At 38.7% G+C, this 27,133-nt stretch overlaps 1 protein-coding gene across 2 annotated transcripts in view; it reads left to right on the top strand.

The window, feature by feature from the left end:
- The window catches only part of PIWIL2 (piwi like RNA-mediated gene silencing 2), a 67,729-nt gene extending 41,113 nt beyond the window's left edge, over positions 1-26,616 (top strand). Inside the window, exons 20-22 of one of the 2 annotated variants that reach the window (XM_082622055.1) lie at positions 24,841-25,094; positions 25,544-25,651; positions 26,440-26,616. In XM_082622055.1, the coding sequence (XP_082478181.1) occupies positions 24,841-25,094; positions 25,544-25,651; positions 26,440-26,596 (519 nt within the window). In that variant the 3' untranslated portion in view covers positions 26,597-26,616. The remainder of the gene's footprint in view (positions 1-24,840; positions 25,095-25,543; positions 25,652-26,439) is intronic. The other variant, XM_082622056.1, reaches the window with a different exon arrangement.
- The last annotated feature ends 517 nt before the right edge of the window (positions 26,617-27,133 follow it).

Here is a 27,133-nt window from a genome sequence, read left to right on the forward strand (position 1 = left end):
TGTGAATATGCCTGACTTTTGGAGGAGCCAGTGTGAGGTAGAGGTGGACTTAAAGAAACAACTGATACACTCTGTAAGGCCATTACATATATTCTGATATTTCTGTACTAATTACTCTTTCCCCCCTTCATCTATTATAAGGCACTGTTTGCACCTTACAATAAACTTGTGCAAAACTCTTTAGCACAGAAGTTAGCTGGTGGTTAACTAGTCCTGTTCTTCCTCAGGCCAGTAATTTTTCCATTTATATTACATCCTGAGGAGGCTTTAACCCAATTTCCCAATATATTTGCTTATCAGTATTGGTATTACCGTAAGACTTATTTACATGGTATAGTTGAATCTTACCAACAAGGTCACCCTACATCATGATGCAGGGTGGTAATAGACATAACCTGAAATATAAGAGTCAACAGTGGCACATTACTAGAGACCCACGCAGGCATGAATCATTAGTTCAGTTCATCATTATATTGTAAGACCAAAATATCTCCCAGAGCCACACCACTTAAGTTTGCAGGCTTCCATTCAACATTGTCAGGTTCTGAAAGCAGCAGGTCATTCGCCATTTCAGACATTGGTATACTTGAGCTAACAGACAGTGTCACCTCTTGCTCTGAGTGTCTTTTAAGGCACCAGTGTAATATTGTATTTTCCTCATTGCACAACCATTTATTCATTCCTTTATCCTCAACTACCATTCTTCCTTCTCTGTATTTATACCCAAACTTTTCCACCTTTAAATGGAACATTAGGTTTAGCCACTGTGCTGGTCTAGGATGCTGCCAGCAATACTAGTCTAGCAATTGCCTCCCCCTCAGTCCACTGCCATTCACATAGCATAGGATTACATAGGTCAGAACGAGTGGGCTATCTCACCTCCTAGGCAAGGACCTCAGTTTTGCCCGAGGGGGTGAAGGCACAGTCCACCCTGTTAGGCCCTTAGGAACTCTAATTACAGTTTCTTGCTTAGGGATTGTTATGGGTTGAATTGTGCCCCCTTAAAAAGATATTGAAGTCCTAACCCCAGTACCAGTGAATGTAACCTGTTGTGGAAAGAGTGTCTTGGCAGATGATCAAGTTAAGATGAGGTCATTAGAGTGGGCCCTAATCCAGTATGCCTGTTTCTTATGAAAAGAGGAGATTTGGACACAGAGACAGACACACATAGAGGAAAGGCAATGTGAAGGCACAGGGAGAGCACCATCTACAAGCCAAGGAACACATGAGGCCACCAGGAGTCATGGGACGATAGATTCTCTGTCACAGCCCTCAGAAGGAAACAACCCTGCCAACACTTTGATTTCAAACTTTAGACTCCAGCACGGTGGAACAGTACACTTCAGTTAGTGGTACTTTGTTATGGCAGCTCTAGCAAGTGAATGCATGGTTCATCCCAGCTTCTAGCACCCAAAGTTGCAGTCCTGGTCCAAGAACCACTGCATCAGGTAGTAAAAAAGAGGGTTAATGTCAAGTGGAGGAAAACAAAACAAAAAGTATTGTCATAGCAGCATCCTTCGCCACCCCTTGTTCTTTAGATCCCCCAGAAAAAGAGAGGAGTTTATCTAGTGGGGACATTCCCTTGGCCCCCGTCATGTTGAGTATGAGTACACACATAAAATCATGTAAACTAGCCCTTCACACCTTTATTCCCTTCATTTTAAACAATAAATGTTTCAGTTGCTCATTCTAATTTTCTGTCAGACTGTTACTCTGGGGATGAAAGTGTGTTCCTTGCTCTGAGGAAATGTGACTTGGCAGTCCAGATTGGTATAGTGCCTTCTGTTTTAGTTCTTTTATAGTATTTTGAGAATTTGTATCTACCAGCAGATATGCAAAACCCAGTCCAGAATAGGTGTCTGTTTCTGTCAGGGACAATTTGTAATCTCCTGGAGCTGCAGAGTCAGTCCGATTTGCCAGTGTGTGCGGGGCCTTCCCCTCAGGGAATCTGCCCCCAGAGCCATCTGCATTCTCTTTCCTCTTGGCAGACAGAACAGTTTATTGGAATTTTGCACTTCAGAGGGTATGAGAAAAATATGTCTAGATTTAGCCCATTTCTTCATTGCTTCAGCCCTCAGTGTCCACTCATTTCATGGACCCAGGTACCGCTCGAGCAGACACACCAAGATATCTGCTTGCTGGTAACTACTTTCTGATCCTGGAAGGAGGTAGTTACTCCCCATTCACCCTTCCCCCTACTTCCTGGTAACATCTAAACTGCTTTCTGTCTCTGTGGATTTGTGTATATTGTATAGAGATAATCATAAAATACATGATCTTTTGTGTTTGCCGCCTTTTATTGATCGTGTTTATAAGGTTCATCTAAATTGTAGACTATATTATTACTTTGTTCTTTTTTATGGATGAATAATGTTCTATTGTATGTTTATCCATTCATCATTGATGGACATTTGTACTGTTTCCACCTTTTGACTATGGTGAATAATGTGAATAATACAGGCTGTGAGCATGCCTGTATATGTATTAGTTTGAGTACCTATTTTCAGTCCTTTTGGGTATATACCTAGGAGTGAAATTGCTGGGTCATATGGTAATTCTTTGTTTAACTTTTTGAGGAACCCTCAAACTGTTTTCCACAGTGGATGCACCATTTCACGTTCCTATCAGCAATATAGAAGGGTTCCAGCTACTCCACATCCTTGCCAACACATCGTATTTTCCTTTTTTTAATGGTAACTCTTGTGAAGTGGTATCTCATTCTGGCTTTAACTTGCATTTCCTTAATGACTAATGATGTTGTACATCTTTTCATGTGCTTATTGTCCATTTATATAACTTCTTTGGAGAAGTCCTTTTGAGTCCTTTCCCTGTTTTTCAGTTGATCTATTTGTCTTTTTCTTTTTGAGATGTAAGAGTTTTTGTTTTTATTTTTACATATTCTGGATACAGAACTCTTGTCTGATGTATGATTTGCAAATATTTTCTCCCATTCTGTAGAGTGTCTTCACTTTCTTGATAATGTTATTTGATGCGCAAAAGTTTTAAATTTTGATGGAGTCCCATTATCTATTTTTTCTTTTGTTCCTTGTGCTTGTGGTGTCAAATCTAAGACTCTGTTGCCGAATTTGAGGTCATGAAGATTTACGCTTTTGTTTTCTCCTAACAGTTCTGGAGCTTTAGCTGTTACCTTTAGGTCATTGATCCATTTTGAGTTACATTTTGTATGTGGAGTGAGGTAGAGGTCCAACTCTACTCTTTTGCATGTGGTTATCCACTTGTCCCAGCACCACTTGTTGGGGAGACTATATTCTTTATAGAATGGTATTGGCACCCTTATTAAAGATCAATTAGCCCTGGATGTTTGGGTTTATTTCTGAACTCTCAGTTCTGTTCCATTGGTCTCTATGTCATCCTTATGTCAGTACAACACTGTTTTGATTATTGCTTCTTTTTAGTTAGTTTTGAAATTAGGAAGTCTGAGTCTTCCAGGTTTTTTTTTTTCAATATTGTTTTGGCTATTCAGAGCCCTTTGGAATTCCATATGAATTTGAGAATAGGCACTTCAGTTTCTGTAAAAAGGGCCATTGGAATTGTGATAGGAATTGCATTGAATTTATAGATCACTTTGCAAGTATTGTCATCTTAATAATATTCACTCTTGTAATATGTGGACATAGGATGTCTTTCCATTTATTTAGGTTGTCTTTATTTCTTTCAACAATGTTTTGTAGTTTCCATGTTCAAGTGTTTCACCTCCTCAGTTAAATTTATTCTGGGTATTTTATTCTTTTGAAAGCTACTGAGTATGGAATAGTTTTAATTTCATTTTTGGATTGTTCATTGCTGGTGTATAGAAACATAATTGTTTTGTGTGTTAATCTTTAACCCTGCAACTTTTCTGAACTTAACTAGCTTTAGTAGATTTTTTCCCCCAATTCTTTGGGATTTTTCTATATAGAATCATGTTATCTGCAAATAGAAATTGTCATACTTCTTTTTTTCCAATTTCGATGGCTTTTATCTATTTATCCTGCTTATTAGTTGCTCTGACTGGAACTTCCAGTACAATATTTAATAGCAGTGGTAAAAACAGGCATCCTTGTCTTTTTCCTGATCTTAGGGAGATAGTTTTAAGTCTTTCTCCATTGAGTATGATGTTAGCTGTGGGTATTTCACAGACTCACTTTATCATGTTAAGGAAATTTCTTTCTGTTCCTAATTGGCTGAGTGTTTTTATAGTGAAAGTGTGTTGGATTTTTATCAAATGCTTTTTCTGCATATTAGTTTATAACAGTCTCATTCATATTAATACCAAATTGATTTCAGTCATACACAAAAAATTTGTTCCTTTCTGGTACTATGGTGTCCCTCCTTCTCTGTGCTAATTTTATTTTATTTTATTTTAATTAATTATTTTTTGGCTGCGTTGGGTCTTTGTTGCTGTGTATGGGCTTTTTCTAGTTACACTGAGCGGGAGCTACTCTTTGTTGCAGTGGTGGGCTTCTCATTGCAGTGACTTCTCTTGTTGCGGAGCACGGGCTCTAGGCACGTGGGGTTCAGCAGTTGTGGCGCATGGGCTTAGTCGCTCCGTGGCATGTAGTATCTTCCCGGACCAGGGCTTGAACCCATGTCTCCTGCATTGGCAGGTGGATTCTTAACCACTGTGCCACCAGGGAAGTCCTGTGCTAATTTTATTTATTTATTTATTTAAAAAAATTTTTTTTTGCGGTACACGGGCCTCTCACTGTTGTGGCCTCTCCCGCTGTGGAGCACAGGCTCCGGATGCGGAGGCTCAGCAGCTATGGCTCATGGGCCTAGCCGCTCCGTGGCATGTGGGATCTTCCCGGTCTGGGGCACGAACCCCCGTCCTCTGCATCGGCAGGCGGACTGTCAACCACTGCACCACCAGGGAAGCCCATGTACTAATTTTATATTAGGGTTTCCAGAGAGGCAGATCAATATGGGTGTGTGTGTGTGTGTGTGTGTGTGTGTGTGTGTGTGTGTGTGTGTGTGTGTGTGTGTGTGTGTGTGTGTGTGTGTGTGTGTGTGTGTGTGTGTGTGTGTGTATTTTGAGGAATTGGCTCATGTGATTTATGGAGGCTGGTAAGTCCAAAATCTGCAGGGTAGGCCAACAGGTTGGAGACCCAGGGAAGGGCTGATGTTGTAGATCAAGTTTGAGTTTATCCTAATTGGTATGTTTTAGTCTTCTTGATGCGTCAGTTAACTTTTGAATCAAATTTGGGAATTTTTGGTCCACTATTTCTTCAAACACTCTTTTGCCCCTTTCTCTCTCTCCTCTGCTACTGAGACTCCAATTATTCGTATGTTGTTATGCTTGATGGTGTCTCACAGGTCTCAGAGGCTGCATTCATTTTTCCTCCTTTTTCTTCTTTCTGTTTCTCACACTGGATAATCTTGATTGATTTATCTTTTAGTTCGCTGATTATTCCTTCTGCCTGATCACACCTGCTCTTAAGCCCCTCCAATGAATTTTTCATTTCACTTATACTTTCTGACTCCAAAATTTTTGTTTGGTTCTTTCTTACAATTTCTATCTTTATTGGTAGTCTTTACTTTGTGAGATTTTCCTTAAGGTCTTTAGATGTAGTTTTCTTTAGATCTTTGAACATTACTTAAAAATGGTTGGGGGCTTCTCTGGTGGTGCAGTGGTTAAGAATCCACCTGCCAATGCAGGAGACACAGGTTCGAGCCCTGGTCTGGGAAGATCCCACATGCCGCGGAGCAGCTAAGCCCATGCGCCACAACTACTGAGCCTGCGCTCTAGAGCCCACGAGCCACAACTACTGAGCCTGCGTACCACAACTGCTGAAGCCTGTGCACCTAGAGCCCATGCTCCGCAACAAGAGAAGCCACCACAGTGAGAAGCCCGCACACCGCAATGAAGAGTAGCCCCCGCTCGCGGCAACTAGAGAAAAGCTTGCGCGCAGCAACAAAGACCCAATGCAGCCAAAAATAAATATAAATAAGTAAATAATTTAAAAAATTAATAAAATAAAAATGGTTGGTTTAAAGTCTTTGTCTAATATAACCAATGTCCAGGCTTCTCCCCATACAGTTTATTTTAACTACTTTTTTTTCATGTGAATGGGCTGTAGTTTACTATTTCTTGGCATATTTCATAATTTTTTATTGAAAGCTAGACATATTTATTTTTAATTAAAAAAATTTTTTTAAGCTACATTTCTTTCATTTTTAAAATATTTATTTGGCTGCCTCAGCTCTTAGTTGTGGCATGTGGGGATCTTTGTTGCAGCATGCAGGATCTTTCATTGCGGCACGTAGCCTTCTCTCCATCTGTGGCACATGGGCTCCAGAGCACGTGGGCTCAGTTGCCCTGTGGCATGTGGGATGTTAGTTCCTCGACCAGGGATCCAACCTGTGTCCCCTGCATTGGAAGGAGGATTCTTAACCACTGGACCACCAGGGAAGTCCCTAGACATTTTTAATATAATGTTGGCAACTCTGCAAATCAAATCTCCACCCCCAGGGACTGTTGTTGTTGCTCTTTGATGCTTTCCCTGGCCCGATTCTGTATCTTTGTAATCTGAACTCTGTGTAGCCACTGAAATCTCCCCTTAGTTTAGCTTAGTGATCAGCCAGTGACAGGACAAAGATTTCTTCAAACGCCTTGAATATTCTGCACCCTCCAGTGATTGCTAGATTATTTTCACAGTTACCATGGTAGTGAGGCTGCAGCTGTCACAGCTACTGCAGAGAAAGGGGAATATGAATAGAGCAAGTTAAAACATCACAAAGGTCAAGATTCAGCCAATTTTACTGAATAAATGCTGTTCAGATTGTTTTAAGCCTCTGGTTAGTTTCCACATTTCTAAAAAAGTTCATTTTGACCATTTGTGCAGTGTGCTTGTTGCTTTTATGGTTGAACAGATTTTTGGAGGTCCTTACTTTCTCATTTAAGATCTTGAAGAGTGCTTTTGACAATCTGCTTTTGTCAAGTGCAAGTGCTTTTCTAGGTGGACAGTGATTAGAGTTTAGAACCCACTAAGGGTAGATTGCACAAGAAAACCTCCATCATTTTGTTTTAGGGCCCCAAAGGGCTACATTCTAGGAATAAGGGTGATTGAAAGCAAACTACAGCTCATCTTTGAATTATTTTAAATTTTTGAATCAGATATGATGATCCAATGTGCTGGTGTTTCTGAGTTTTTCATAGTGCAAATACTCCAGACACCTGGAAGAAAAAAACTTGAATCTTCTCCGTATGAACAGTATCATTCCAGGCGCCATGTTATTTCTGTTAACAATACTGTAAATACAGGCATACCTCAGAGATATTGGGGGTTCAGTTCAGACTACCACAGTAAAGCTAGTACTGCACTAAAGTGAGTCACAAATTTTTTAGTTTCCCAGTGCATATAAATGTTAGGTTTATGCTATACTATAGTCTGTTAAGTGTGCAATGAACAAATGTGCATGTCTTAATTAAAAAATATTGTGTTGGAAAAATGGCACTAATAGACTTGCTCAACACAGGGTGACACAAACCTTTAATTTGTAAAAAAAAAAAACAAAAAACAAATGCAGTATCTGCGAAGTGCAATAAAGTGAAGCACAATAAAATGAGGTACGTCTGTACTATGTTTGGCAGTTTTTAAAAAGGAATATATTTATATTATACACACATGTATGCACATATGTGTATATATTTTTGAATATTATATATATACACACGTGTGTATATATACACATACATATATCATGTATTTATTACATGAATATATATACATATATATATGTATGACTACTTGAATTTAATTGAGAAGTTAATGAAGCAAAGAAGAATAAGTAGGTGAAGATACAAAATGACAGAAACCCAGAGAGATGATGAGAGTTGCATTTGGGTTCTTTTTCTTTAGGGAAATATGCTAATTCTGGAAGAGGCAGCTGAAACATTGAAAAGCTGTGGAGCACTTTTTAAGTCTTTAGGGATCAAAAGCTGGAGGCCAGGGCCCCCAAGTCAGTGGTAGTCGTGAGTCTTCTCCCCACTATTTGAGCTGTGAATGTGAAGAGCTGCAAACTAGGAGTAAAGAGCTATAGGTAGATCAACTCTGAATGATACTAGTCCTTGAATATGGATTCAGGTGAACTCTGACTGCTAGTTTTATTGCCCACTTGCCAAAAGCAAATAAAAACCCTCTGAAGAAAGATAACATTATTCTGGGCATCAGATTTTTCTGCAATATCTAGAAATCAATAAATAATAACCAAGAACACAAGAGAGAAAATGAAGGAACTGAAAAACTAAGAAAGTCAACAGATATTTGATCCAGATGCACAGAGGATTCAGATAGATGAGTAGTCGGACACATTTTAAAATAGCTACACTTAAGTTCAGAGAAATGTAAGACAACATTAAGAATTTTAGCAAAGAATTGGAAACTGGGGAAAAATTGAAATTTCTGGAACTAAAAATTATAATAACCAAAATTAAACACTTAGTGAATGGGTATATTAGGTTGCTAGGGCTGCCAGAACAATGGCTTAAACAATGAAAATTTATTTCCTCACAGATCTGTGGGATGGGAAGTCCAAGATCAAGATGCTGTGCTGGCAGGGTTGGATTCTCCTGAGGCCTCTCTCCTTGTCTTATAGATGGCTGTCTTCTCTCTGTGTCACATGGTCTTTACTGCATGTGTGTCTATGTCCCAGTCTCCTCTTCTTAGAAAGACACCAGTCATATTTGATTAGGGCCCACCCCAGTGACCTTATTTAAACTGAATAACCTCTCTAAATATCTATTTCCAAATAGAGTCACATTTTGGGTATGGCAGGTTAGGACTTCAACACAAATTTTGGAGAAACACAGCTCTGTGCATAACAGTGGGCAACAGTAGTTTAGACTTGATTGAGGAAATTAAGAGATGATTGAAAGATAGGTAAGAAGAAAATAATCAAACTGCACTGAGATACGGAGGGTTAGAAAATATAACAAGGCAACAGACATGGGAGTTATGGAGTTAAAATATATTATACACGTAAGTGGTCCAGAAGGAGGTTAGAGAGAGCAGAGGGCAGAAAAACAATGGTAAAGAATATTCCAAAAGTGTTAGAAGACATTAAGTCACAGATACGAGAAATCCAACAAATCCCGAGCAAGATATAAAAAGAAAAGTACACTTAGGCACATTATAATAAAACTGTTGAAAGTAAAGACATATATACATATTAAGGCAAGTCAAAGGAAAATAAAAGAGGTTACCTTCAAGGAGCAACAAAATGACTAGTAGTGAACTAGTCAAAAGAAACAGTTTAAGCCACAAGATAATAAAATAATAGCTACAAAACGCTGAAAGAAAATAACTACCACCATAGAATCCAGTATCCACTAAAAGTAACTTCTAATGTGAAAAAAGACATTTTGTGGCAAATAAAAAATTGAGAATGCTTGTCACTGGCAGATTTGCACTGAAGGAAAATACAAAAGAGCATTTTTCACCTACAAGGAAAATTATCCCAGAAAACACTTAGAAATGGTTAAAGGAATAAATACAGGAATAAAAGTGCCAAGTACGGGGATAAATTTAAATGAATACCTACCATCTAAAATAGTAATGTTTTTGAGTGGATATGTATTCATTTGTGTGTATAAATTTCAAATTGATGACAGTAATAGCACATATATCTGGAAGAAGTAAATGAAGTTCCAGTGCCTTTAGTTTCTTGAATTGTTGAGGAAAAGGTGAAAGTACTAATTTATATTACACTTTGATACACTAAAGAGCTATGTTGTAATTTCTAGGGTAGCCACTAAAAGAATAAAAAAAGTTATGTAACAATCAAAATGAGAGCAGAGAAAATAACAAAAATTTTTTTAAGGAAGAAAGGAAAAGAATGTAGAACCGGTGAAACAAATAGCAAGCAATACTTGGACCTTGAAAATGGTATGCTAAGTGAAAGAAGCCAGTCATAAAAGACCACGTTTTACATGATTCCATTCATAAGAAATGTTCAGAACAGGGAAGTTTACAGAAACAGAAAGTAGGTCAGTGGTTGCTTAGGGGTAAGTTGGGGAGAGAATAGGAGGTGGGTAGAGTGGTGGTAGTTTAAGAGTGTGGGGCTTCTTGTTGAGGTGATGAAAATGTTATAAAATCCATTGTGGTGATGGTTGTACATATCTGTGGATATACTAAAAAACATTGAATTTTACACTTTAAATTGATGAATTATATGGTGTGTGGATTATGTCTGAATAAATAAATTTGTTAAAGAATGATATATAGGGCTTCCCTGGTGGCGCAGTGGTTGAGAGTCCGCCTGCCGATGCAGGGGACACGGGTTCGTGCCCCGGTCCAGGAGGATCCCACATGCTGCGGAGCGGCTAGGCCCGTGAGCCATGGCCGCTGAGCCTGCGCGTCCGGAGCCTGTGCTCCGCAACGGGAGAGGCCACAGCGGTGAGAGGCCCGCGTACAGCAAGGGAAAAAAAAAAAAAGAATGATATAGACATTCTGGACTTATAAAATGTAATAAATGAAAATTTCAGTAGAGGGGCCTAACATCAGATTGGATTAAGCAGAAGAAATAACTAGCAAATTTGAAGATAGGTCAGCTGAGATTATTCAGTGTGAAGAAAAGAAAGAAAAAAATAAGGAAAATTAACAGGCTCAGAGATCTGTGGGACACCATCAGCCATAGCAATATAAACATAATGTGATTCTCAGAAGGGGAGTAGTGAGAGAGAATTGGGAACAAAGGACATTGGAAGGAATAATAGCCAAAAATTTCCACAATTAATGAAGAAAGTAATCAATTCATCCAAGAAGCCTAACGAACACTAAGTAGGAAAAACTCAAAGATACCCATACCTATACACAACCAAGTAAGACTGCTAAAAGACAAAGAGGGCATCTTGAAAGCACCAAGAGAAAGCTGCTCATTATGTTCAAGGCATCTTCAGTAAGACTAAGAGCTAACTTCTCATCAGAAATCATGGAGGCCAGAAGGCAATGGGATGACATATTCCAAATGCTGGAAGAAAAAGGTTGAATAAGAATTGTATATCCAGAAAAGCTGCTGTTCAGAAATAAAGGAGAAGCCTTGACAATAATACTATGCTTAGTGAAAGAAGCTAGACATAAAAAGCCACATATTTATATTATTCCATTTCTGTGAAATATCCAGAATAGGAAAATTTGTAGAGACAGAAAAGAGATTACTGGTTTCCAGGCATTGAGGATGCTGGCAGGAATAGGGCGTAACTGCTAATGGGTATGGGGTTCTTTTTGGGGTGTTGAAAATATTATGGAATTAGGTAGTGTTGATAGGTATATAATTTTGTGAGTATACTAAAACCACTGAATTATACTCTTTGAAATGGTGAATTTTATGTGATTTACATCTCTTTTTTTTTTAATGGAGAAAGTAAGACTCTCAGATAAACAAAAACTAGGGGAATTTGTCACTAGCAGACCTGTCCTACGAGAAATACTTAAGGGAGTCCTTCAGGTAGAAATGCAATGATACTAGACAGTAATTTGTATCCACATGAAGAAGTAAGTACCACCAGGAAAGGAAACTATATAGGTAAACATAAAGAGAGCAAAAATATATTTTTGTTTGTAATTTTTCTTCTAGTCTGTGTCTTAAGAGACAAGTGCATAAAGTGGTAATTATAAATCAAAGTGGATGTGCATACAGTGCACTGTATGCAATTGCATACAGTGTATAAATACATAATTTGTATGACAATAAAGGCACAATGTAGAGGGGAGGGAATGGAGCCATAATAGGAGCAAAGTTTTTGAATAATACCAAAATTAATTTTCTATTGGGACTTCCGTGGTGGTCCAGTGGTAAAGAATCTGTCTTACAATGCAGGGGATGCAGGTTCTATCCCTGGTCAGGGAAATAAGATCCTACATGCCACAGGGCAGCTAAGCCCACGTGCCACAACTACTGAGCTCGCGCGCACCTCAACTAGAGCCCATATGCTGCAAATTACAGACCCCACGTGCTCTGGAACCTGCGTGCCACAACTGCAGAGCCCACGTGCCCTGGAGCCTGTGTGCCACAACTAGAGAGGAGAAAACCTGCATGCCACAAGTAGAGAGAAGTCCGTGTACCACAACAAAGAGCCCGCGCACTGGTGCAACGACAGATCCCACGTCTAAGACCCAACACAGCCAAAAATAAATATATTAAATAAATAATAAATAAATCATCTTTCTAAAAAATTAATTTATTTATTTACTTATTTTTGGCTGCATTGGGTCTTCGCTGCTGCACGTGGGGGGCTTTCTCTAGTTGCGGCGAGCAGGGGCTACTCTTCATTGTGGTGCATGGGCTTCTCACTGTGGTGGCTTCTCTTGTTGTGGAGCACAGGCTCTTGGTGTGCGGGCTTCAGTAGTTGTGGCACACAGGCTCAGTAGTTGTGGCTCATGGGCTCTAGAGTGCAGGCTCAGTAGTTGTGGCTCACAGACTTAGTTGCTCTGCGGCGTTTGGGATCTTCCTGGACCAGTGCTCAAACCCGTGTCCCCTGCATTGGCAGGCAGATTCTTAACCACTGCGCCACCAGCGGTTTAGATCTTTAAAAGCATCTTTAAATCTTTTAAATCTTTAAAAAAAAATTTGTATTAACTGCCCAAATGAGATTGTTATAAGTTAATATATTAACTGTAATCACCAGGTGAAACACTAAGAAAATAACTCTGAAAAATAAAAGAAAAAGAATGACAAGGGAATTAATATGGTAACTAGAAAATGTCTATTTAATACAAATTAAGGCAGTTGAGGAAGAATAGAGGGACAAAAAAGATATAAGGCATGTGGGAAAAAACAGTAAAATGGCAGATGTAAATCTTACCGTATCAATAATTACATTAAGTGTAAATGGACGAAACACCAAAGGTAGAGATTAGCAACTTGGATTAAGTGAAAATATGAAGATGTCCTTTCTCCAAGAGACATATTTTAGTTTCAAAGACACAGGAGGTTGAAAGTAAAAGAATGGAACAAGATAAACCAAAAGAGAGCGGGAGTAGCTATACTAATAACAGGCAAAACAGACTTTAAGATAACAATTGTTACTAAAGACAAGAAAGGACATTTCGTAATGGCAAAAGGGTCAGTCCATGAGGAAGTCATAAAATATAAACGTATATGAAACTAACAACATACATTCAAAAATATATGAAACAAAAACTAACATAAGTGAAAGGAGAAATAGACAATTCTACAGTAATAGATGGAGATTTCAAAACTTCATTTTTGATAATGGATAGAACAATTAGAAATAAGATCAACAAGGAAATAAAATACTTGAACAACTCTGTGATCCACCTCAACCTAACAAGACATCTACAGAACACACAACAACAGAACACACATTCTTCTCAAATGTGCGTGGCACATTCTCCATGATAGAACATATGTCAGGTTATAAAACAAGACTCAGTACATCTTAAAGGATTAAAATCTTGCAAAATATGTTCTGAAACCACAATAGAATGAAATTAGAATATAATATGTGGGACATTTGGGAAAGACACAACTATATGGAAATTAAACAATACTCCCAAGTAACCAAGAGGTCAAAGAAGAAATCAAAAGGGAAATTAGAAAACGCTTTGAGATAAATGAAAATAAAGACAAAACATACCAAAACTTGTGGATGTATGTAAAGAAGTACTTAGAAGGTAAATTTATAGCTGTAAACACCTATAATAAAAAAGAAGAAAAATCTCCAAACAGCCCAAGTTCCACCTTAAGAAACTAGAAAAAGAAGAGCAAACTAAAAGCAAGAAAGAAGGAATTGATAGAGATTATAGCATAGAGAAATGAAATGGAAAATTGAAAAACAATGGAGAAAATCAATAAACCAAAAATTGATTATTTGAAAAGATCAACAGAATTGATAAGCCTTTAGCTAGACCACCCATGAAAAAGAGAAGATCAGATACTAAAATCTGGAATGAAAAAGACTTCACTACTGACCTTACAGAAATAAAAAAAGGATTTTAAGAAAATACTATGTATGAATGGCTGTTTGCCAAGAAATTAGGTAACCTAAGTGAAATGGACAAACTCCAAGAAGGGCACAAACTGTCAAAACTTTTTAGTTATACCGAACATTTAAAGAATTAATACTCTTTCACAAACTCTTCCAAAAAATAGGAAAGGAGGGAACACTTCCCAGTTCATAGCATAAGGCCAATATTACCTTGATACTAAAGCTAAACAAAAATATCACAAGAAAACTGCAGACGACATCTAGACTGGAAAGGAAGAATTTAAACTATGTCTGTTTCTATCTGACATTATCTTACATATAGAAAACCCTAAAGAATAAACACACTCTATTGTAGCTAGTAAAAGAGTTCAGCAAGGTTGAGGATACAAGACTGCTGTACAACAGTCAACTATTTCTTTACACTAGCAATGATCAATCCAGAAATGAAATTAAAGTAATTCCATTTATAACAGCATAAAAGAGAACTATGTAGGAAAATGTTTAACAAAAGAAGTGCAAAAAATATACTGAACACTGCAGAACATTGCTGAAAGAATTGAAGTAGACCTAAGCAAAAGGAAAGACAACCCATATTCAAGACTTAATATTGTTAAAATGTTAGTACTCCTTAAATTAATCTACAGATTCAAGGAAATACATATCAAAAGTCTAACTTTTTTTTTTTGCAGGAATAGACAAATTGATTTTCAAATTCATATGGAAATGTGAAAAATTCCAGAATAGGCAAAACAATTTTGAAAAAGAAGAAAATTGAAGGACTCATACTTTCTGAATTCAAAACTTACTACAAAGCTAGAATAAACAAGACAGTCTGGTACTGAAATGGAAAGAGACGTAGAGATCAGTTGAGAGTCCAGAAGTAAACCTGTGTGCTTATGGTAAACTGATATCTGCAAGGGTGACATTCAGTGGCAAGAAAGCTTAGTCTTTTCAGGAAATGGTGCAGGGAGTACTGGGTATCCACATGCAAAAGAATGAAGTTGGATCCTTGCCTCACACAACATATAAAAGATAACTCCAAATGGATCAAAGACCTAAATGTAGGAACTAAAACTATAAAACTCTAGATGATGGCATAGGTTTATATCTTTGACCATTTAACAGACAACAGTTTATTAGATATGATACTGAAAGCAAAAAGGAAGTCTAGAAAAACATAAATCAGACTTCATCAAGTTTAAAATGTTTTGTGCTTCAAAGTACAAGAAAGTGAAAAGACAACCCATGGAATGGGACAGAATCATTCATCTGGTATATCTAGTACAGGTATAGTTTCCAGAATATACAACTGAAAAACAAAGAGACAACCCAGCATAAAAATAGGCAAACACTTGAATAGACATTTCTCCAAAGAGCATATACAAATAGACGAGAAGCACATGAAGAGAGCTTAATATCATTAGTCATTAGGGAAGTGGAGATCAAAATCACAATGAGGTACTACTTCACATGAAAACCAGATAAAGGCATTACAATAAAGGAAGCTACAGATCAATATTTCTCATGATTATAGATGCAAAAATCTTCAACAGAATATTAGTAAAGCAAATCTAACAATGCATAAAAAGAATTATACACCATAACTGTTCTGAGTTGAATACAGCCTCTCCAAATTCATGTCCACCTCGATCCTGTGAATATGACATCACCTGGAAATAGGGTCTTTGCAGATGCAGTCAGGTTAAGATGAGGTTAGGCTGGGTTAGGGTGGGCCCTAAGCCAATGACGTATTCTTATAAGAAGAGGGAAGTTTGGCCAGAGTCATAGAAGGTCATGTGAAGGAGCAGAGACACAGACACACAGGAGAAGGCACTGGAAAGGTGGAAGCAGAGATTGGAGTGATGTATCCACAAGCCAAGAAACACTAAGGATTGCCAGAAACCACCAGAAGCTAGAATAGGCAAGGAAGTATTCTTTCCTAGGGCCTTTGGAGGAAGCATGTAGACCTGCTGATACCACAGTTCTGGACTCTGCCCTCCAGAACTGTGAGAGAATACATTTCTGTTGTTCTCAGCAACCCAGTTTGTGGTTGTTACAGCAACCCTTAAAAAGGATACAACAGCCAAGTGGTTTGTATTCCAGTTATGCAAGGCTGGTTCAGCATCTGAAAATCAATCTGTGTGGTCCGTCACATCAACAGGCTAAAGAAGAAAAATCCTATCACGTCAATAGATGCAGAAAAAGCATTTGACAAAGTCAACTCCCATTCGTGATTAAAAAAACAAAAAAAAACCCAAGCAAACAAAAAACAACAACAAACCTCCCAGCAGACTAGGAGTATAGGGGGAACTTCATAAACTTAATACATAACATCTACAAAAATCCTGCAGCTAACCTTGTACTTAATTGTGAGAAACTAGATACTTTTTCTCTAGGATCAAGAACAAGACAGTTGTTTCTTCTCTCACCACTCCTATTCAGCATCATACTGGAAGTCCTAGCTAATGCAAAAAGACAAAAGGAAGTAAAAGTTATACAGTCGAAAAGGAGGGAAAAAAACTTTGCAGGTAGCATGATGTCTATGTATACGTCTCAAGAAATCAACAACAAAAAAACTGCTGGAATTACAAGGTTGCAGGATACAACATAAATATACAAAATTAAATTGCTGAAAAACCCCACAAAATCAATTCCTTTTCTATATATCAGCAATGAACAATTGGCATTTGAAATTAAAAACAATACCATTTGTATTAGCACCAAAAAATGAAACATTAGATATGTCTAACAAAGTTTATATAAGATTTACATGAAGAAAACTCTAAAACTCTCATGAAAAATGTCAAATATCTAAATAAATGGAGAGATATCCCATGTTCATTGATAGGAGGACTCAATATTGTTAAGATGTCAGTTCTTCCCAATTTGATCTATCGATTCACTGTAGCCCTAGTCAAAATCCCAGCAAGTTACTTTGCAGATATTTACAAACAGATTGTAAAGTTTAAATAGGTAAAAGACACAGGGTAACCAACACAGTACCTAAGAAGAACCAAATCAGAGGACTTCTGTTACTCAAAGAGTTACTGTGAAGCTACAGTAATATAGATAGTGTGGTATTGACAAAAAGAAAAATAGACATGTCAGGGTAACAGAATTGAGAGCCCAGAGGTAGACCTATACAAATAGATTCTAGTGATCTTTGATAAAAGATCATGGGGGCCTTCCCTGGTGGCACAGTGGTTGAGAGTCCACCTGTCGATGCAGGGGACACGGGTTCGTGCCCCGGTCTGGGAGGATCCCACATGCCGTGGAGCGGCTGGGCCCATGAGCCATGGCCGCTGAGCCTGCGCGTCCAGAGCCTGTGCTCCGCAACGGGAGAGGCCACAGCAGTGAGAGGCCTGCGTACCGCAAAAAAAAAAGATCATGGGCCACTTCACTGGAAAAGGAGAATCTTTTCAACAAATGGTGCTGGAACAGCTGCCCATCCACATGCAAACAAACAGAACAAACAAAAACTATACCCAGACCATATACCTTTCACAAAAATTAACTCAAAATTATCACAAACTTATCTTTAAAATGCAAAAGTGTAAAAGGTATAGAAGATAACATAGAAAATCTTGGTGACCTTGGGTTTGGTGATGACTCTTCGATACCAAAGCACTATCCATGAAAGAAAGAACTGATAAACAACTTAATTAAAATTAAAAAAGAACTTCTGTGAAACTTCTGTGAGAGGCACTAAGAGAATGAAAAGAAGCTACAGACTGGGAGAAAATATTTGCAAAACACATATCTGATAAAATACTGTTATCTGAAATATACAAAGAACTCTTAAAATCTCAATAAGAAAACAACCTAATTAAAAGATGGGCAAAAGACTTGAACAGACTTCTCACCAAAGAAGATATACAGATGGCAAATAAGCATATGAAAAGGTACTCAATATAACATTAGGGAATGGCAAATTAAAACAACAAGGTACCACTGCACATCTATTAGAATGGCCAAAATCTAAAACACTGAGAACACCAAATGCTAGTGAGGATGTGGAGCAATGGGAACTCTCATCATTGTCTGAGGGAATGTGAAATGGTACAGCCACTTTGGAAGGCAGTTTGGTAGTTTCTTACAAAACTAAACATACTCTTACTATACGATTTAGCAATCACACTCCTGAGTATTTACCCAAATGAGGTGAAAACATATGTCCACACAAAAACCTGCACAAAGATTTTTATAGCAGCTTTATTTATTTGGGCAGTTTGCTGCCCAAACTGGAAGCAACAAAGACGTTCTTCAGTGGGTGAATGGACAAATAATCTATGGTACATCCAGACAATTAAATACTCAGCAGTAAACAGAAATGAGCTATCAAGCCATGGGAAGATATGGAGGAATCTTAAATGCATATAACTTAAGTGGAAAAAGCCAATCTGAAAAGGCTACATACTATATGATTCCAACTATAGGACATTCTGGAAAAGACACAAAACTATGGACACAGTAAAAAGATCAGTGATTGCCAGAGGTTTGGGAGGGTGAGGAAGGGAAGTATAAATAGGGAGCACAGGGGGTTTTTAGGGCTGTAAAAGTACCATAATGGTAGATAAATGACATGCATTTCTTAAAGCCTACAGAATGTAGAAGAGAGTGAATGCTGATATAAACTGTGGACTTTAGTTAATAATAATGTATCAGTATTTATCAGTTGTAACAAATGCACCACGCTAATATGGTAACAATAGGGGAAACTATGTATGGTTGGTGGGGAAGGTGTATATGGGAACTCTGTACTATGGCCTCAAGTTTTTTGTAAACTTAAAACCGGTCTGAAAAATAAAGTCTCTATTTAAAAGCATGCACACACAATGAGATACCACCTCATACACACTAGGATGGCAAAAATAAAAAAGATAATAAGAGTGTTGTCCAGGATGTGGAGAAATTGGAACCCTATACATTGCTGGTGGGATTGTAAAATGGTAGAGCTTCTTTGAAAAACAGTTTGGTATTTCATCATGTTAATGTTAACATGTTAAACATAGAGTTACCATATGACCCAGCAATTCTACTCCTAGGTATAAACCAAGAGAATTGAAAACATATGTCCACACAAAACTTGTATATGCATGTTCATAGCAGTATTATTCATAATAGCCCAAACTGGAAATAACCCATATGATCGATGAATGGACAAATGTGATATAGCCTGTAATGTAATATCATTTGGCAACATAAGGGAATGAAGGACTGATACAACATGGGTGAACTGTGAAAACATTATACTCAGTGAAATATTTAGTCACAAAAGACCACATATTACATGATTCTGTTTGTCCAAAATAGGCTAATCCAAAGAAACAGAAAGTATGTTAGTGTGTTCCAGGAGTTGGGGTTAGGGTGGGCGATGGGAAATGACTGCTAATGGGTATGAGATTACCTTTTGGGGTGATGAATATGTTCTAAAATTAGCGGTGATGGTTGCAAAATTCGATAAATGTAAAACTTTTGACTTTTATACCTAAAAGAGTGTCTTTTATGGTATAGCAACTTATATCTCAATAAAGCTGTGATTTAAAAAAAAGCACCACTCCCAAACATATGTCTAGCTTACGTACCCTTGTGGAATCAACAAAATCAACACATGCTGCCAGGGAAAAATAGGTTCAAAAGGCTGGCTTATTTCTCTGGGCCCCCATCCTTCCTCTGATACTGCCTTCAGGTAGATGTTTTTATATTTTGTCCAGCTTTTCCAGTTGTCCTCAGTGGCAGGGTTTCTTAGAAATCCTGGTCCACCACCTGAAGCCTTGTTGGCAAGTTTAATCTCATCTGTGGTTTTATTTAATATCTGTATTTAGATTTATATTTCTGGTCCAGCAGTTCTCAAATTTTCTGGTCTAAGGAAATCTTTACCTTCTTAAATATTATTGAGTTTTTTGTTTGTATAGGTATATATCAATAATTACCATGTTAGAAGTTAAAACTGAGAACATTTTAATGTTTTTAAATTTACTTTAAAATAATCAGCTCATATAGTTAATAACACAAATAACATTTATTTTATTTTTTATTTTAATTAATTAATTTTTGGCTGCGTTGGGTCTTTGATGCTGCGCACAGGCTTTCTCTAGTTGTGGCGAGTGGGGGCTACTCTTCGTTGTGGTGTGTGGGCTTCTCATTGCGGTGTGCGGGCTTCTCATTGCAGTGGCTTCTCTTGTTGCAGAACATGGGCTCTAGGCACACGGGCTTCAGTTGTTGTGGCACATGAGCTCAGTAGTTGTGGCTCGCGGGCTCTAGAGCGCAGGCTCAGTAGTTGTGGCACACGGGCTTAGTTGCTCTGTGGCACGTGGGATCTTCCCGGACCAGGGCTCGAACCCATGTTCTCTGCATTGGCAGGCGGATTCTTAACCACCGTGCCATCAGGGAAGTCCCATAAATAACATTTTAAATTAAAGATTACTTTCAAAATGTTTGGTGATGTTTTACATTTTGGCGGATGGCTTTAATGTTTGGGTTAGTAAAAGGCAGGTGAATAGCCTACATTTAATTTATTGCAGTGTCACACATCATTTACTTCCTGGAAAATTCTACTGGATATTTATGAGCGAATTAGAGTAAAAATGGCAAGTAATGTAGTAGTAGTATTGTGAAATTAGCTTTGACTCTGTGGACTCCCTAAAACATCTAAGGGGAAGAATTGGAGCCCAGAGCACACATTGAGAATCACTCTCTGGCCCATACCCTTCATCTGAGCTCCTAGACCACATCTTCAGCTGCCTGCGTGGCCCCTCTAGTACTTGGATGTCTCATGGGCCACTGAAACCTAACATGTGAGCCTGAGTGCCAGTGTTGCCTTCCACTCATGTGAAAATCAAGACCAAGCTACATTCTTGACACTTGCCTTAGATTTAGCTCTCATGATTAGTAATCACTTAATGTTGAGTTCATCTGTTATTTGGCCTGAGCGTTGAGAAAATTAAACTCAGCTGTAGTTAATTCAACCCCTTTTGCTTCTCCTGTGGCTCTGGCTCTGGCTCTGACTTCATATTGCTGGACTGGTCTGACTAGTGTTCGACCCTGGAGACAGAAGGGAGTGGGCCACGGTATTGCCTTTGGAATCAAAAGTTTCAGGCAGCCAGTTTACAATGTGTGAGAGTATAGGTTCTTTCTGCTTTTCAGTTCCACCTTCACTTCCCTTTTCTTAGCACAGTTGGGAGGATCTTAGGGTGGAGAGTTATCTTGAACAAGTGATTATTTGGGGACTCTTCCAGACTTCAGCCTGCTCTTTCTGCACCTGCCATTTCTAGTAGCTTGCCTGACCTCTTCTTCCTTTTTTCCCCCAGTTTTTTTAATTGAGTAAAATACACATAACATAAAATTTACCATCTTAACCATTTTTAAGTATAACATTTCAGTGGTATTAAATACACTCAGAATGTTGGGCAGTCATCATCATCATCCATCTCCATAACTTTTTTTTATCTTGTAAAACTGAAACTCTGTCCCCATAAAACTAATTCCCCATGCTCCCCTCCCCCTAGCCCGTTGCCACCACCCTTCTACTTCCTGTCTCTGATTTTGACTACCCTGAGTATCTCATACATGTGGAATCATACTGTATTTGTCTTTTTGTGACTGGTTTATTTCACTTAGCATAATGTCTTCGGAGTTCACCCATGTTGTAGTATTCAGTACATTGCAGTGCTACCTGGAATCCTTTGCCCTTCTTGCTGACTGAATTGTCTGCTAGTTCTTTCACTGAGGCATAATATTCACTTTTTCCTCTAGAGAACAAATGTCTTATACTTCTCTGTTCCCATAGCATTTTATTTATATTCTTTGTTATGTTATTTGTAATGTATTGAGAGTACTTTGTGTCTGTCTCCCCAGTGTTAATTTGAGTTCCACTAATATTTGGAAGGTATCAAGATAATTTTTTTTTTTTTTGGCTGCATTGGGTTTTCATTGCTGCGCGCGGGCTTTCTCTAGTTGTGGCGAGCGGGGGCTACTCTTCGTTGTGGTGTACACGGGCTTCTCATTGTGGTGGCTTCTCTTGTTGCGGAGCACGGGCTCTAGGCGCGTGGGCTTCAGTAGTTGTGGCACATGGGCTCAGTAGTCATCGCTCACGGGCTCTAGAGCACAGGCTCAGTAGTTGTGGCGCACAGGCTTAGTTGCTCTGCGGCATGTGGGATCTTCCCGGACCAGGGCTCGAACCTGCGTCCCCTGCATTAGCAGCCAGATTCTTAACCACTGTGCCACCAGGGAAGCCCCCAAGATAATTTTTAAATTTTCTGAGGGTAGCACAGTGGCTCATATCTAGTGGTCATTAAGTGTTTGTTCAATGAATGAATGGAATCACACATAAAAGAACATCTCAGACTTCCAGCAAATATTTATTTTCTACTTGATATTCACCATTGTATTCAGTGCTAGGGATAGTAAGCCACAAGCACAGTCCTGCTTTCATTAACTTGTTTCATGTATTTACCGTAGTACTGAAGTGACTCAATAATGTATATTTAACGTTTATGTTTCAGTATTGTGATTTGTCTCATATTTTGACCCCCCTAGGTCATAGTCTTATCATTTATGAAATGAGGAGAATGGACTAGATGACCTAGAGAAGTTACCATTGTTGACTGTTACTATTAGATTTGAAAGCTCCTTAATAACAGGAATCATGCCTTTCACTTCTACTGGAATCTTACATAGGGCCAAGTATAATGTCTCACACTCAGTAGTTGGTTAGCAGGTTTTAAAGAAAGAGGTAATATCAGTGAATACTTTAGACGAATTTGATTCTATTTTTCAGTCCATTGATCTTGTTAGATCCCTTCCCTGTGCTTTAGAATATCTGTATTTCCTTGATCTAGTTTGTTCTCAACTTTTGTGTGTAGCTTAAAAAAATTATATACATATATACGCACACTTTATCCCTCTTAACCCTGAGAAGAAGAAAAGTAAGGTGGTCATTTACATCCATTTTTCAAGTGAGGAAACTGAGTCTTCAAGAGCATAGCTGAGGAGCAGACATTCAGACTCAGTCCCAGGTCTCCTGACCCCAGCCCCAGTGTAATTCTTCTCCGTTTCCTCATCTGTGAAGTCAGGTTTTCTTCCAGATCTAAGTGCCTTTGTTACCCACCCTTTTACACAACGTATCAGTTAGGGGTCTTTGGGAAGTCACAGAAACGTGCTAACTTTAGCAAAATGGGGATTAATTGGTAACATCATGGAGAGTCTCAGAGGATTCGTGAGAAGGTTGAGCGTCAAGCTGGGAAATGGATAGGGTTCCAGAAGCAGGGACCTGAAGAAGCACCACCACAAAGGGAAAAACTCCAAATGTTTCTTATTCCCTGTTGAAGAGTCAGAGTGAGGGAGGAGTGTTCCTCTGGGGCAGTTTTGTTCCCCCAATGGGCAGCTTAGAGACATTTTTGGTTATAACTGAGAGAGATTGCTATTGGCATCTAGTGGGTAGAGGCCAGGAATGCTGCTAAACATCCTCTAGTGTCAGCCCCAATAAAAAGAATTCACTGGCCTTACATGTCAGTAGTGTTGAGGTTAAGAAGCCCTGGATTAGGGGAAGGTACCTTGATTAATAATCGCCCAAATTCCAATGTACCCTGTTGGAGGCAGGAGGACACTTAAAATGCTCTTACCGAAAAGAGGTGGAATAGATGCTAGACAGCCAAAAACAACATAAAAACAAAAAAGTACAACTGGGGCAATAATTCCAATCTTGGAATGTGAAGATGAATCACATATTTGTAAATACAGTACTTGCGTTGTCTCAGAAAAAAAGGGACATTTATAAAATATTTGAATTTTAAACTCCAAAAAGATGCTAGGTGATTATTTATTATTAAAAAGGGTTCTTTGAAATGAAACTTAAATTTTCATGTAGAGTAACCTATAAAGAATATGTAGTATAAGCCTATCTAATTCAATGATAAGTTAGGGTTTTGAGGGGAATTGTGAACAAAAACCTAGGATGAACCAAAATCAGAATCAAACTGTCACTAACTGAATTAAACCAAAGCACTTTATTTATTTATGTATTTCTTTGGCCATGCCACGTGGCATGTGGGATCTTAGTTCACCAACCAGGGATCGAACCCATGCCCCCTGCAGTGGAAGCATGGAGTCCTAACCACTGGACCGCCAGGGAAGTCCCTAAACCAAAGCACTTTAAAGAAAACTTCTAGTTTAAAATGAAACAGCTTATTTTTTAAAATTATTGAAGTCACATACAACTAGAACATAATTATACTCTCTAAATGGGGAAAAATTATTTTCAAAACTGATTCAAGCCAGCATTTAATTTGATTTGGATCCATGGACAATTTACCAGGACTGCTATTTACTTAGTTATATTAAGAATGTTAAAAAAAAAAAAAAAAGGAATGCTTCACACTATACCTGATGGTAGGATAATATTTAGTAAAGGATACCCTTTCATTTGTTAGCAACTTTGGATGTTGCTGATACACAGAAACATGAGTCTGGTGGATCTGTGGGATGTGCAGTTATATGTTAGAATGTCTGCAGCAGTTCACCTTGTTTTTTGCCTAGACAGTAATTAGCGTTAAATCCAAGTAGTAGGAAGATTGATTCAGCCCATAATTTTCCTTCCTTTTAACTTTTCTTCACACCGTTTCAGTATAAGCCGTATATGTGACTCAGAGCTTGCTTATTTGGTTTCATATTTTATAACACCTTTGGTGTACCAGACCTGTTTTACTACCCCGAGGAAGTCTAGAAATGACTAGAAGCTGCCTCTCCCTGCCCTGCCAACATGATGGCTTTGGGCCCAGCTGTGAAAGGGACCTACTGCCATGTCTCCAGGTTGTTCTCTGAGTGAGCCTTTTTCTGCCTGTGGTCATTAGCCCCAGGGCTACACAGTTCACCTCAGCAGGGTGTTGTTTCAGGTGAACCACTGTCTCCCAGAGAAGATTGTGGTGTACCGTGATGGAGTGTCTGATGGCCAACTAAAGACAGTTGCCAGCTATGAGATTCCTCAGCTACAGAAGTGTTTTGAAGCTTTTGAGAATTATCATCCCAAGATGGTGGTATTTGTAGTTCAGAAGAAAATCAGCACCAATATGTACCTGTCTGCTACCGAGCACTTTGTGACTCCCTCCCCCGGGACCGTGGTAGATCATACAATAACAAGCTGTGAGTGGTAAGTGGGCGAGACACAGTAGTTCAACAAGAATAGGTTGGAGAAGTTATCTGTTCCCTGGGTATTGGAATGGGGAGGTTGCCTAGAGAGAAGTGGAATGGAATCAGAGATTTTACTGTTAAAAAGTAAAATTTTAAAAACTATTTTAAAACACACAAACCAACAATGAAGCGTTTACCTCTTAAGTATATAATATTGAACATACAGTCTTTTCCTAAGACTATGCATGCTTAACCTTCTGCACACAGATGTCATTTCTACCACCATTCTTAAATAGCCTGTTGAGTCAGGAGACCTGAATTCTCAGCCTAGTTTGGTCCTTGTATGTCCTTGATCCAGTCATTTGACCTCTCTGAGCCTTAGGTGAAGGAGCTAGAATGATCTCCAAGATCTTTTCCAGCTCTGGCCAAATCCAACTATACCATTACTTTGTACTTTTTCCTTTCTAGGGTGGACTTCTACCTTCTTGCCCATCATGTACGACAGGGTTGTGGCGTTCCTACCCATTATGTTTGTGTTCTCAACACTGCACACCTGAGCCCTGATCATATGCAGAGGTGAGCTGACCAGTAACTACTACTCACTTGTAAGTAATTCTGGCCAGTGAGCTAAGGCTAAGACCTGGAATTTTAAAACCACTGAATTAAACAAACTGGATCACTGGTTTTTGGCTTAATAATTTTCTGATTCTCTTTGGAAGCATTTTGAATTTATCTTTTGAAGTTGGATTTCCTAATACTCATTTTCTCTTATATAATCAGAAAAGACAAATACTGCCCACTGCCAGGAATATTTACCCCTTGAGTTTCTTCTTGTCTTTCATGATAATGGTATCTTTTTGAGGTGCGACTGATAATCCTTGTTGTACACTAAAATTACTTGGAGACCTTTCAAAAAATACACCCAGGCCTCACGAACTCCAAGCATTCTGAGGCATTCGCATTTTTAAAAACCGCTTCTAATAATTATGACACACAGCCAGGTGTGAGATGGATTGCTCTTGCGCTCAGATTATAGAAATACTTTGCTGGGGTACTTACCTTTCTGCAGCTTTTTCCTGAGGCAAAAAACAAAAACAAAAGCATGTTCTCCTTGCTGTTTTCCTTGTTTTGATATAAAAAGAGGAGCACCTAAAGTGGGAATTTCCCCATGCCCTCTTGACTTACAAATAGTGGAAATAGACACAATTCCACTTAAAAATAATGATTCCCAAAAGTTGCATCATGTATTCCTCAGTCCCCCAGTTTGCTGGTAAGTATGCTGTGTCACACACCCAGAAGTACATAATGTGCTCCAAATTGAAGATGGAAAGTGAAAAGGATCATGTTTTCTTCTTGGCCTACAGGTTGACTTTCAAACTGTGCCACATGTACTGGAATTGGCCTGGTACCATTAGAGTTCCAGCTCCTTGCAAGTATGCCCACAAGCTAGCTTTCCTGTCAGGACAAATCTTGCATCATGAACCAGCCATCCAGCTGTGTGAGAACCTGTTCTTCCTGTGACTGAACAATCAGGACATGGGCTGGTCAGAGCAATCAGACTTCTGAACTCAGCTGTGAACTCAGCTGTGCAGGATTAACAATGACTGAAAGGGGTGTTGGGTTGGTGTTTTCCCTTTCACCGATCCAGTAGAATAAGATATCTTTTTTTTCTTTTCTCTTTTAAACCTGATATCACCAAGAAGCAGGTTCCACCCTAAGGATCAGCTAGAAATTGCCTCGTTGCCTTTGTAGAGCACATGGGGGTAGTCTGCTACTGCGTAGATGGGGTGGGTGAAGACAGGGGACCCTTTAGGAGCCTCCAAAGCCAACTTGAGCTGTAGAAACCCTCAGAAGCAGCGATTGCACTTACAAACTCTGTTTACTAATAATCAGTTCCCATTTCTGGTGCCAGAGGTGATAATGAATGAAGTCTTTGCAAGTTTCTTAAAGTAGAGAGCTACTTTATTTGGGCAACTGGGAAAGGTAAGAAGGCAAGGTTTTTCAAGATATGCCTATTGCTGGAAAATGTGAAAGGCATGTAGTAAAACCAGCTGGTGG

This window comes from Mesoplodon mirus (genome assembly GCF_964341445.2).
Source record: "Mesoplodon mirus genome assembly, chromosome: 1".
Lineage (NCBI taxonomy): Eukaryota > Metazoa > Chordata > Mammalia > Artiodactyla > Ziphiidae > Mesoplodon > Mesoplodon mirus.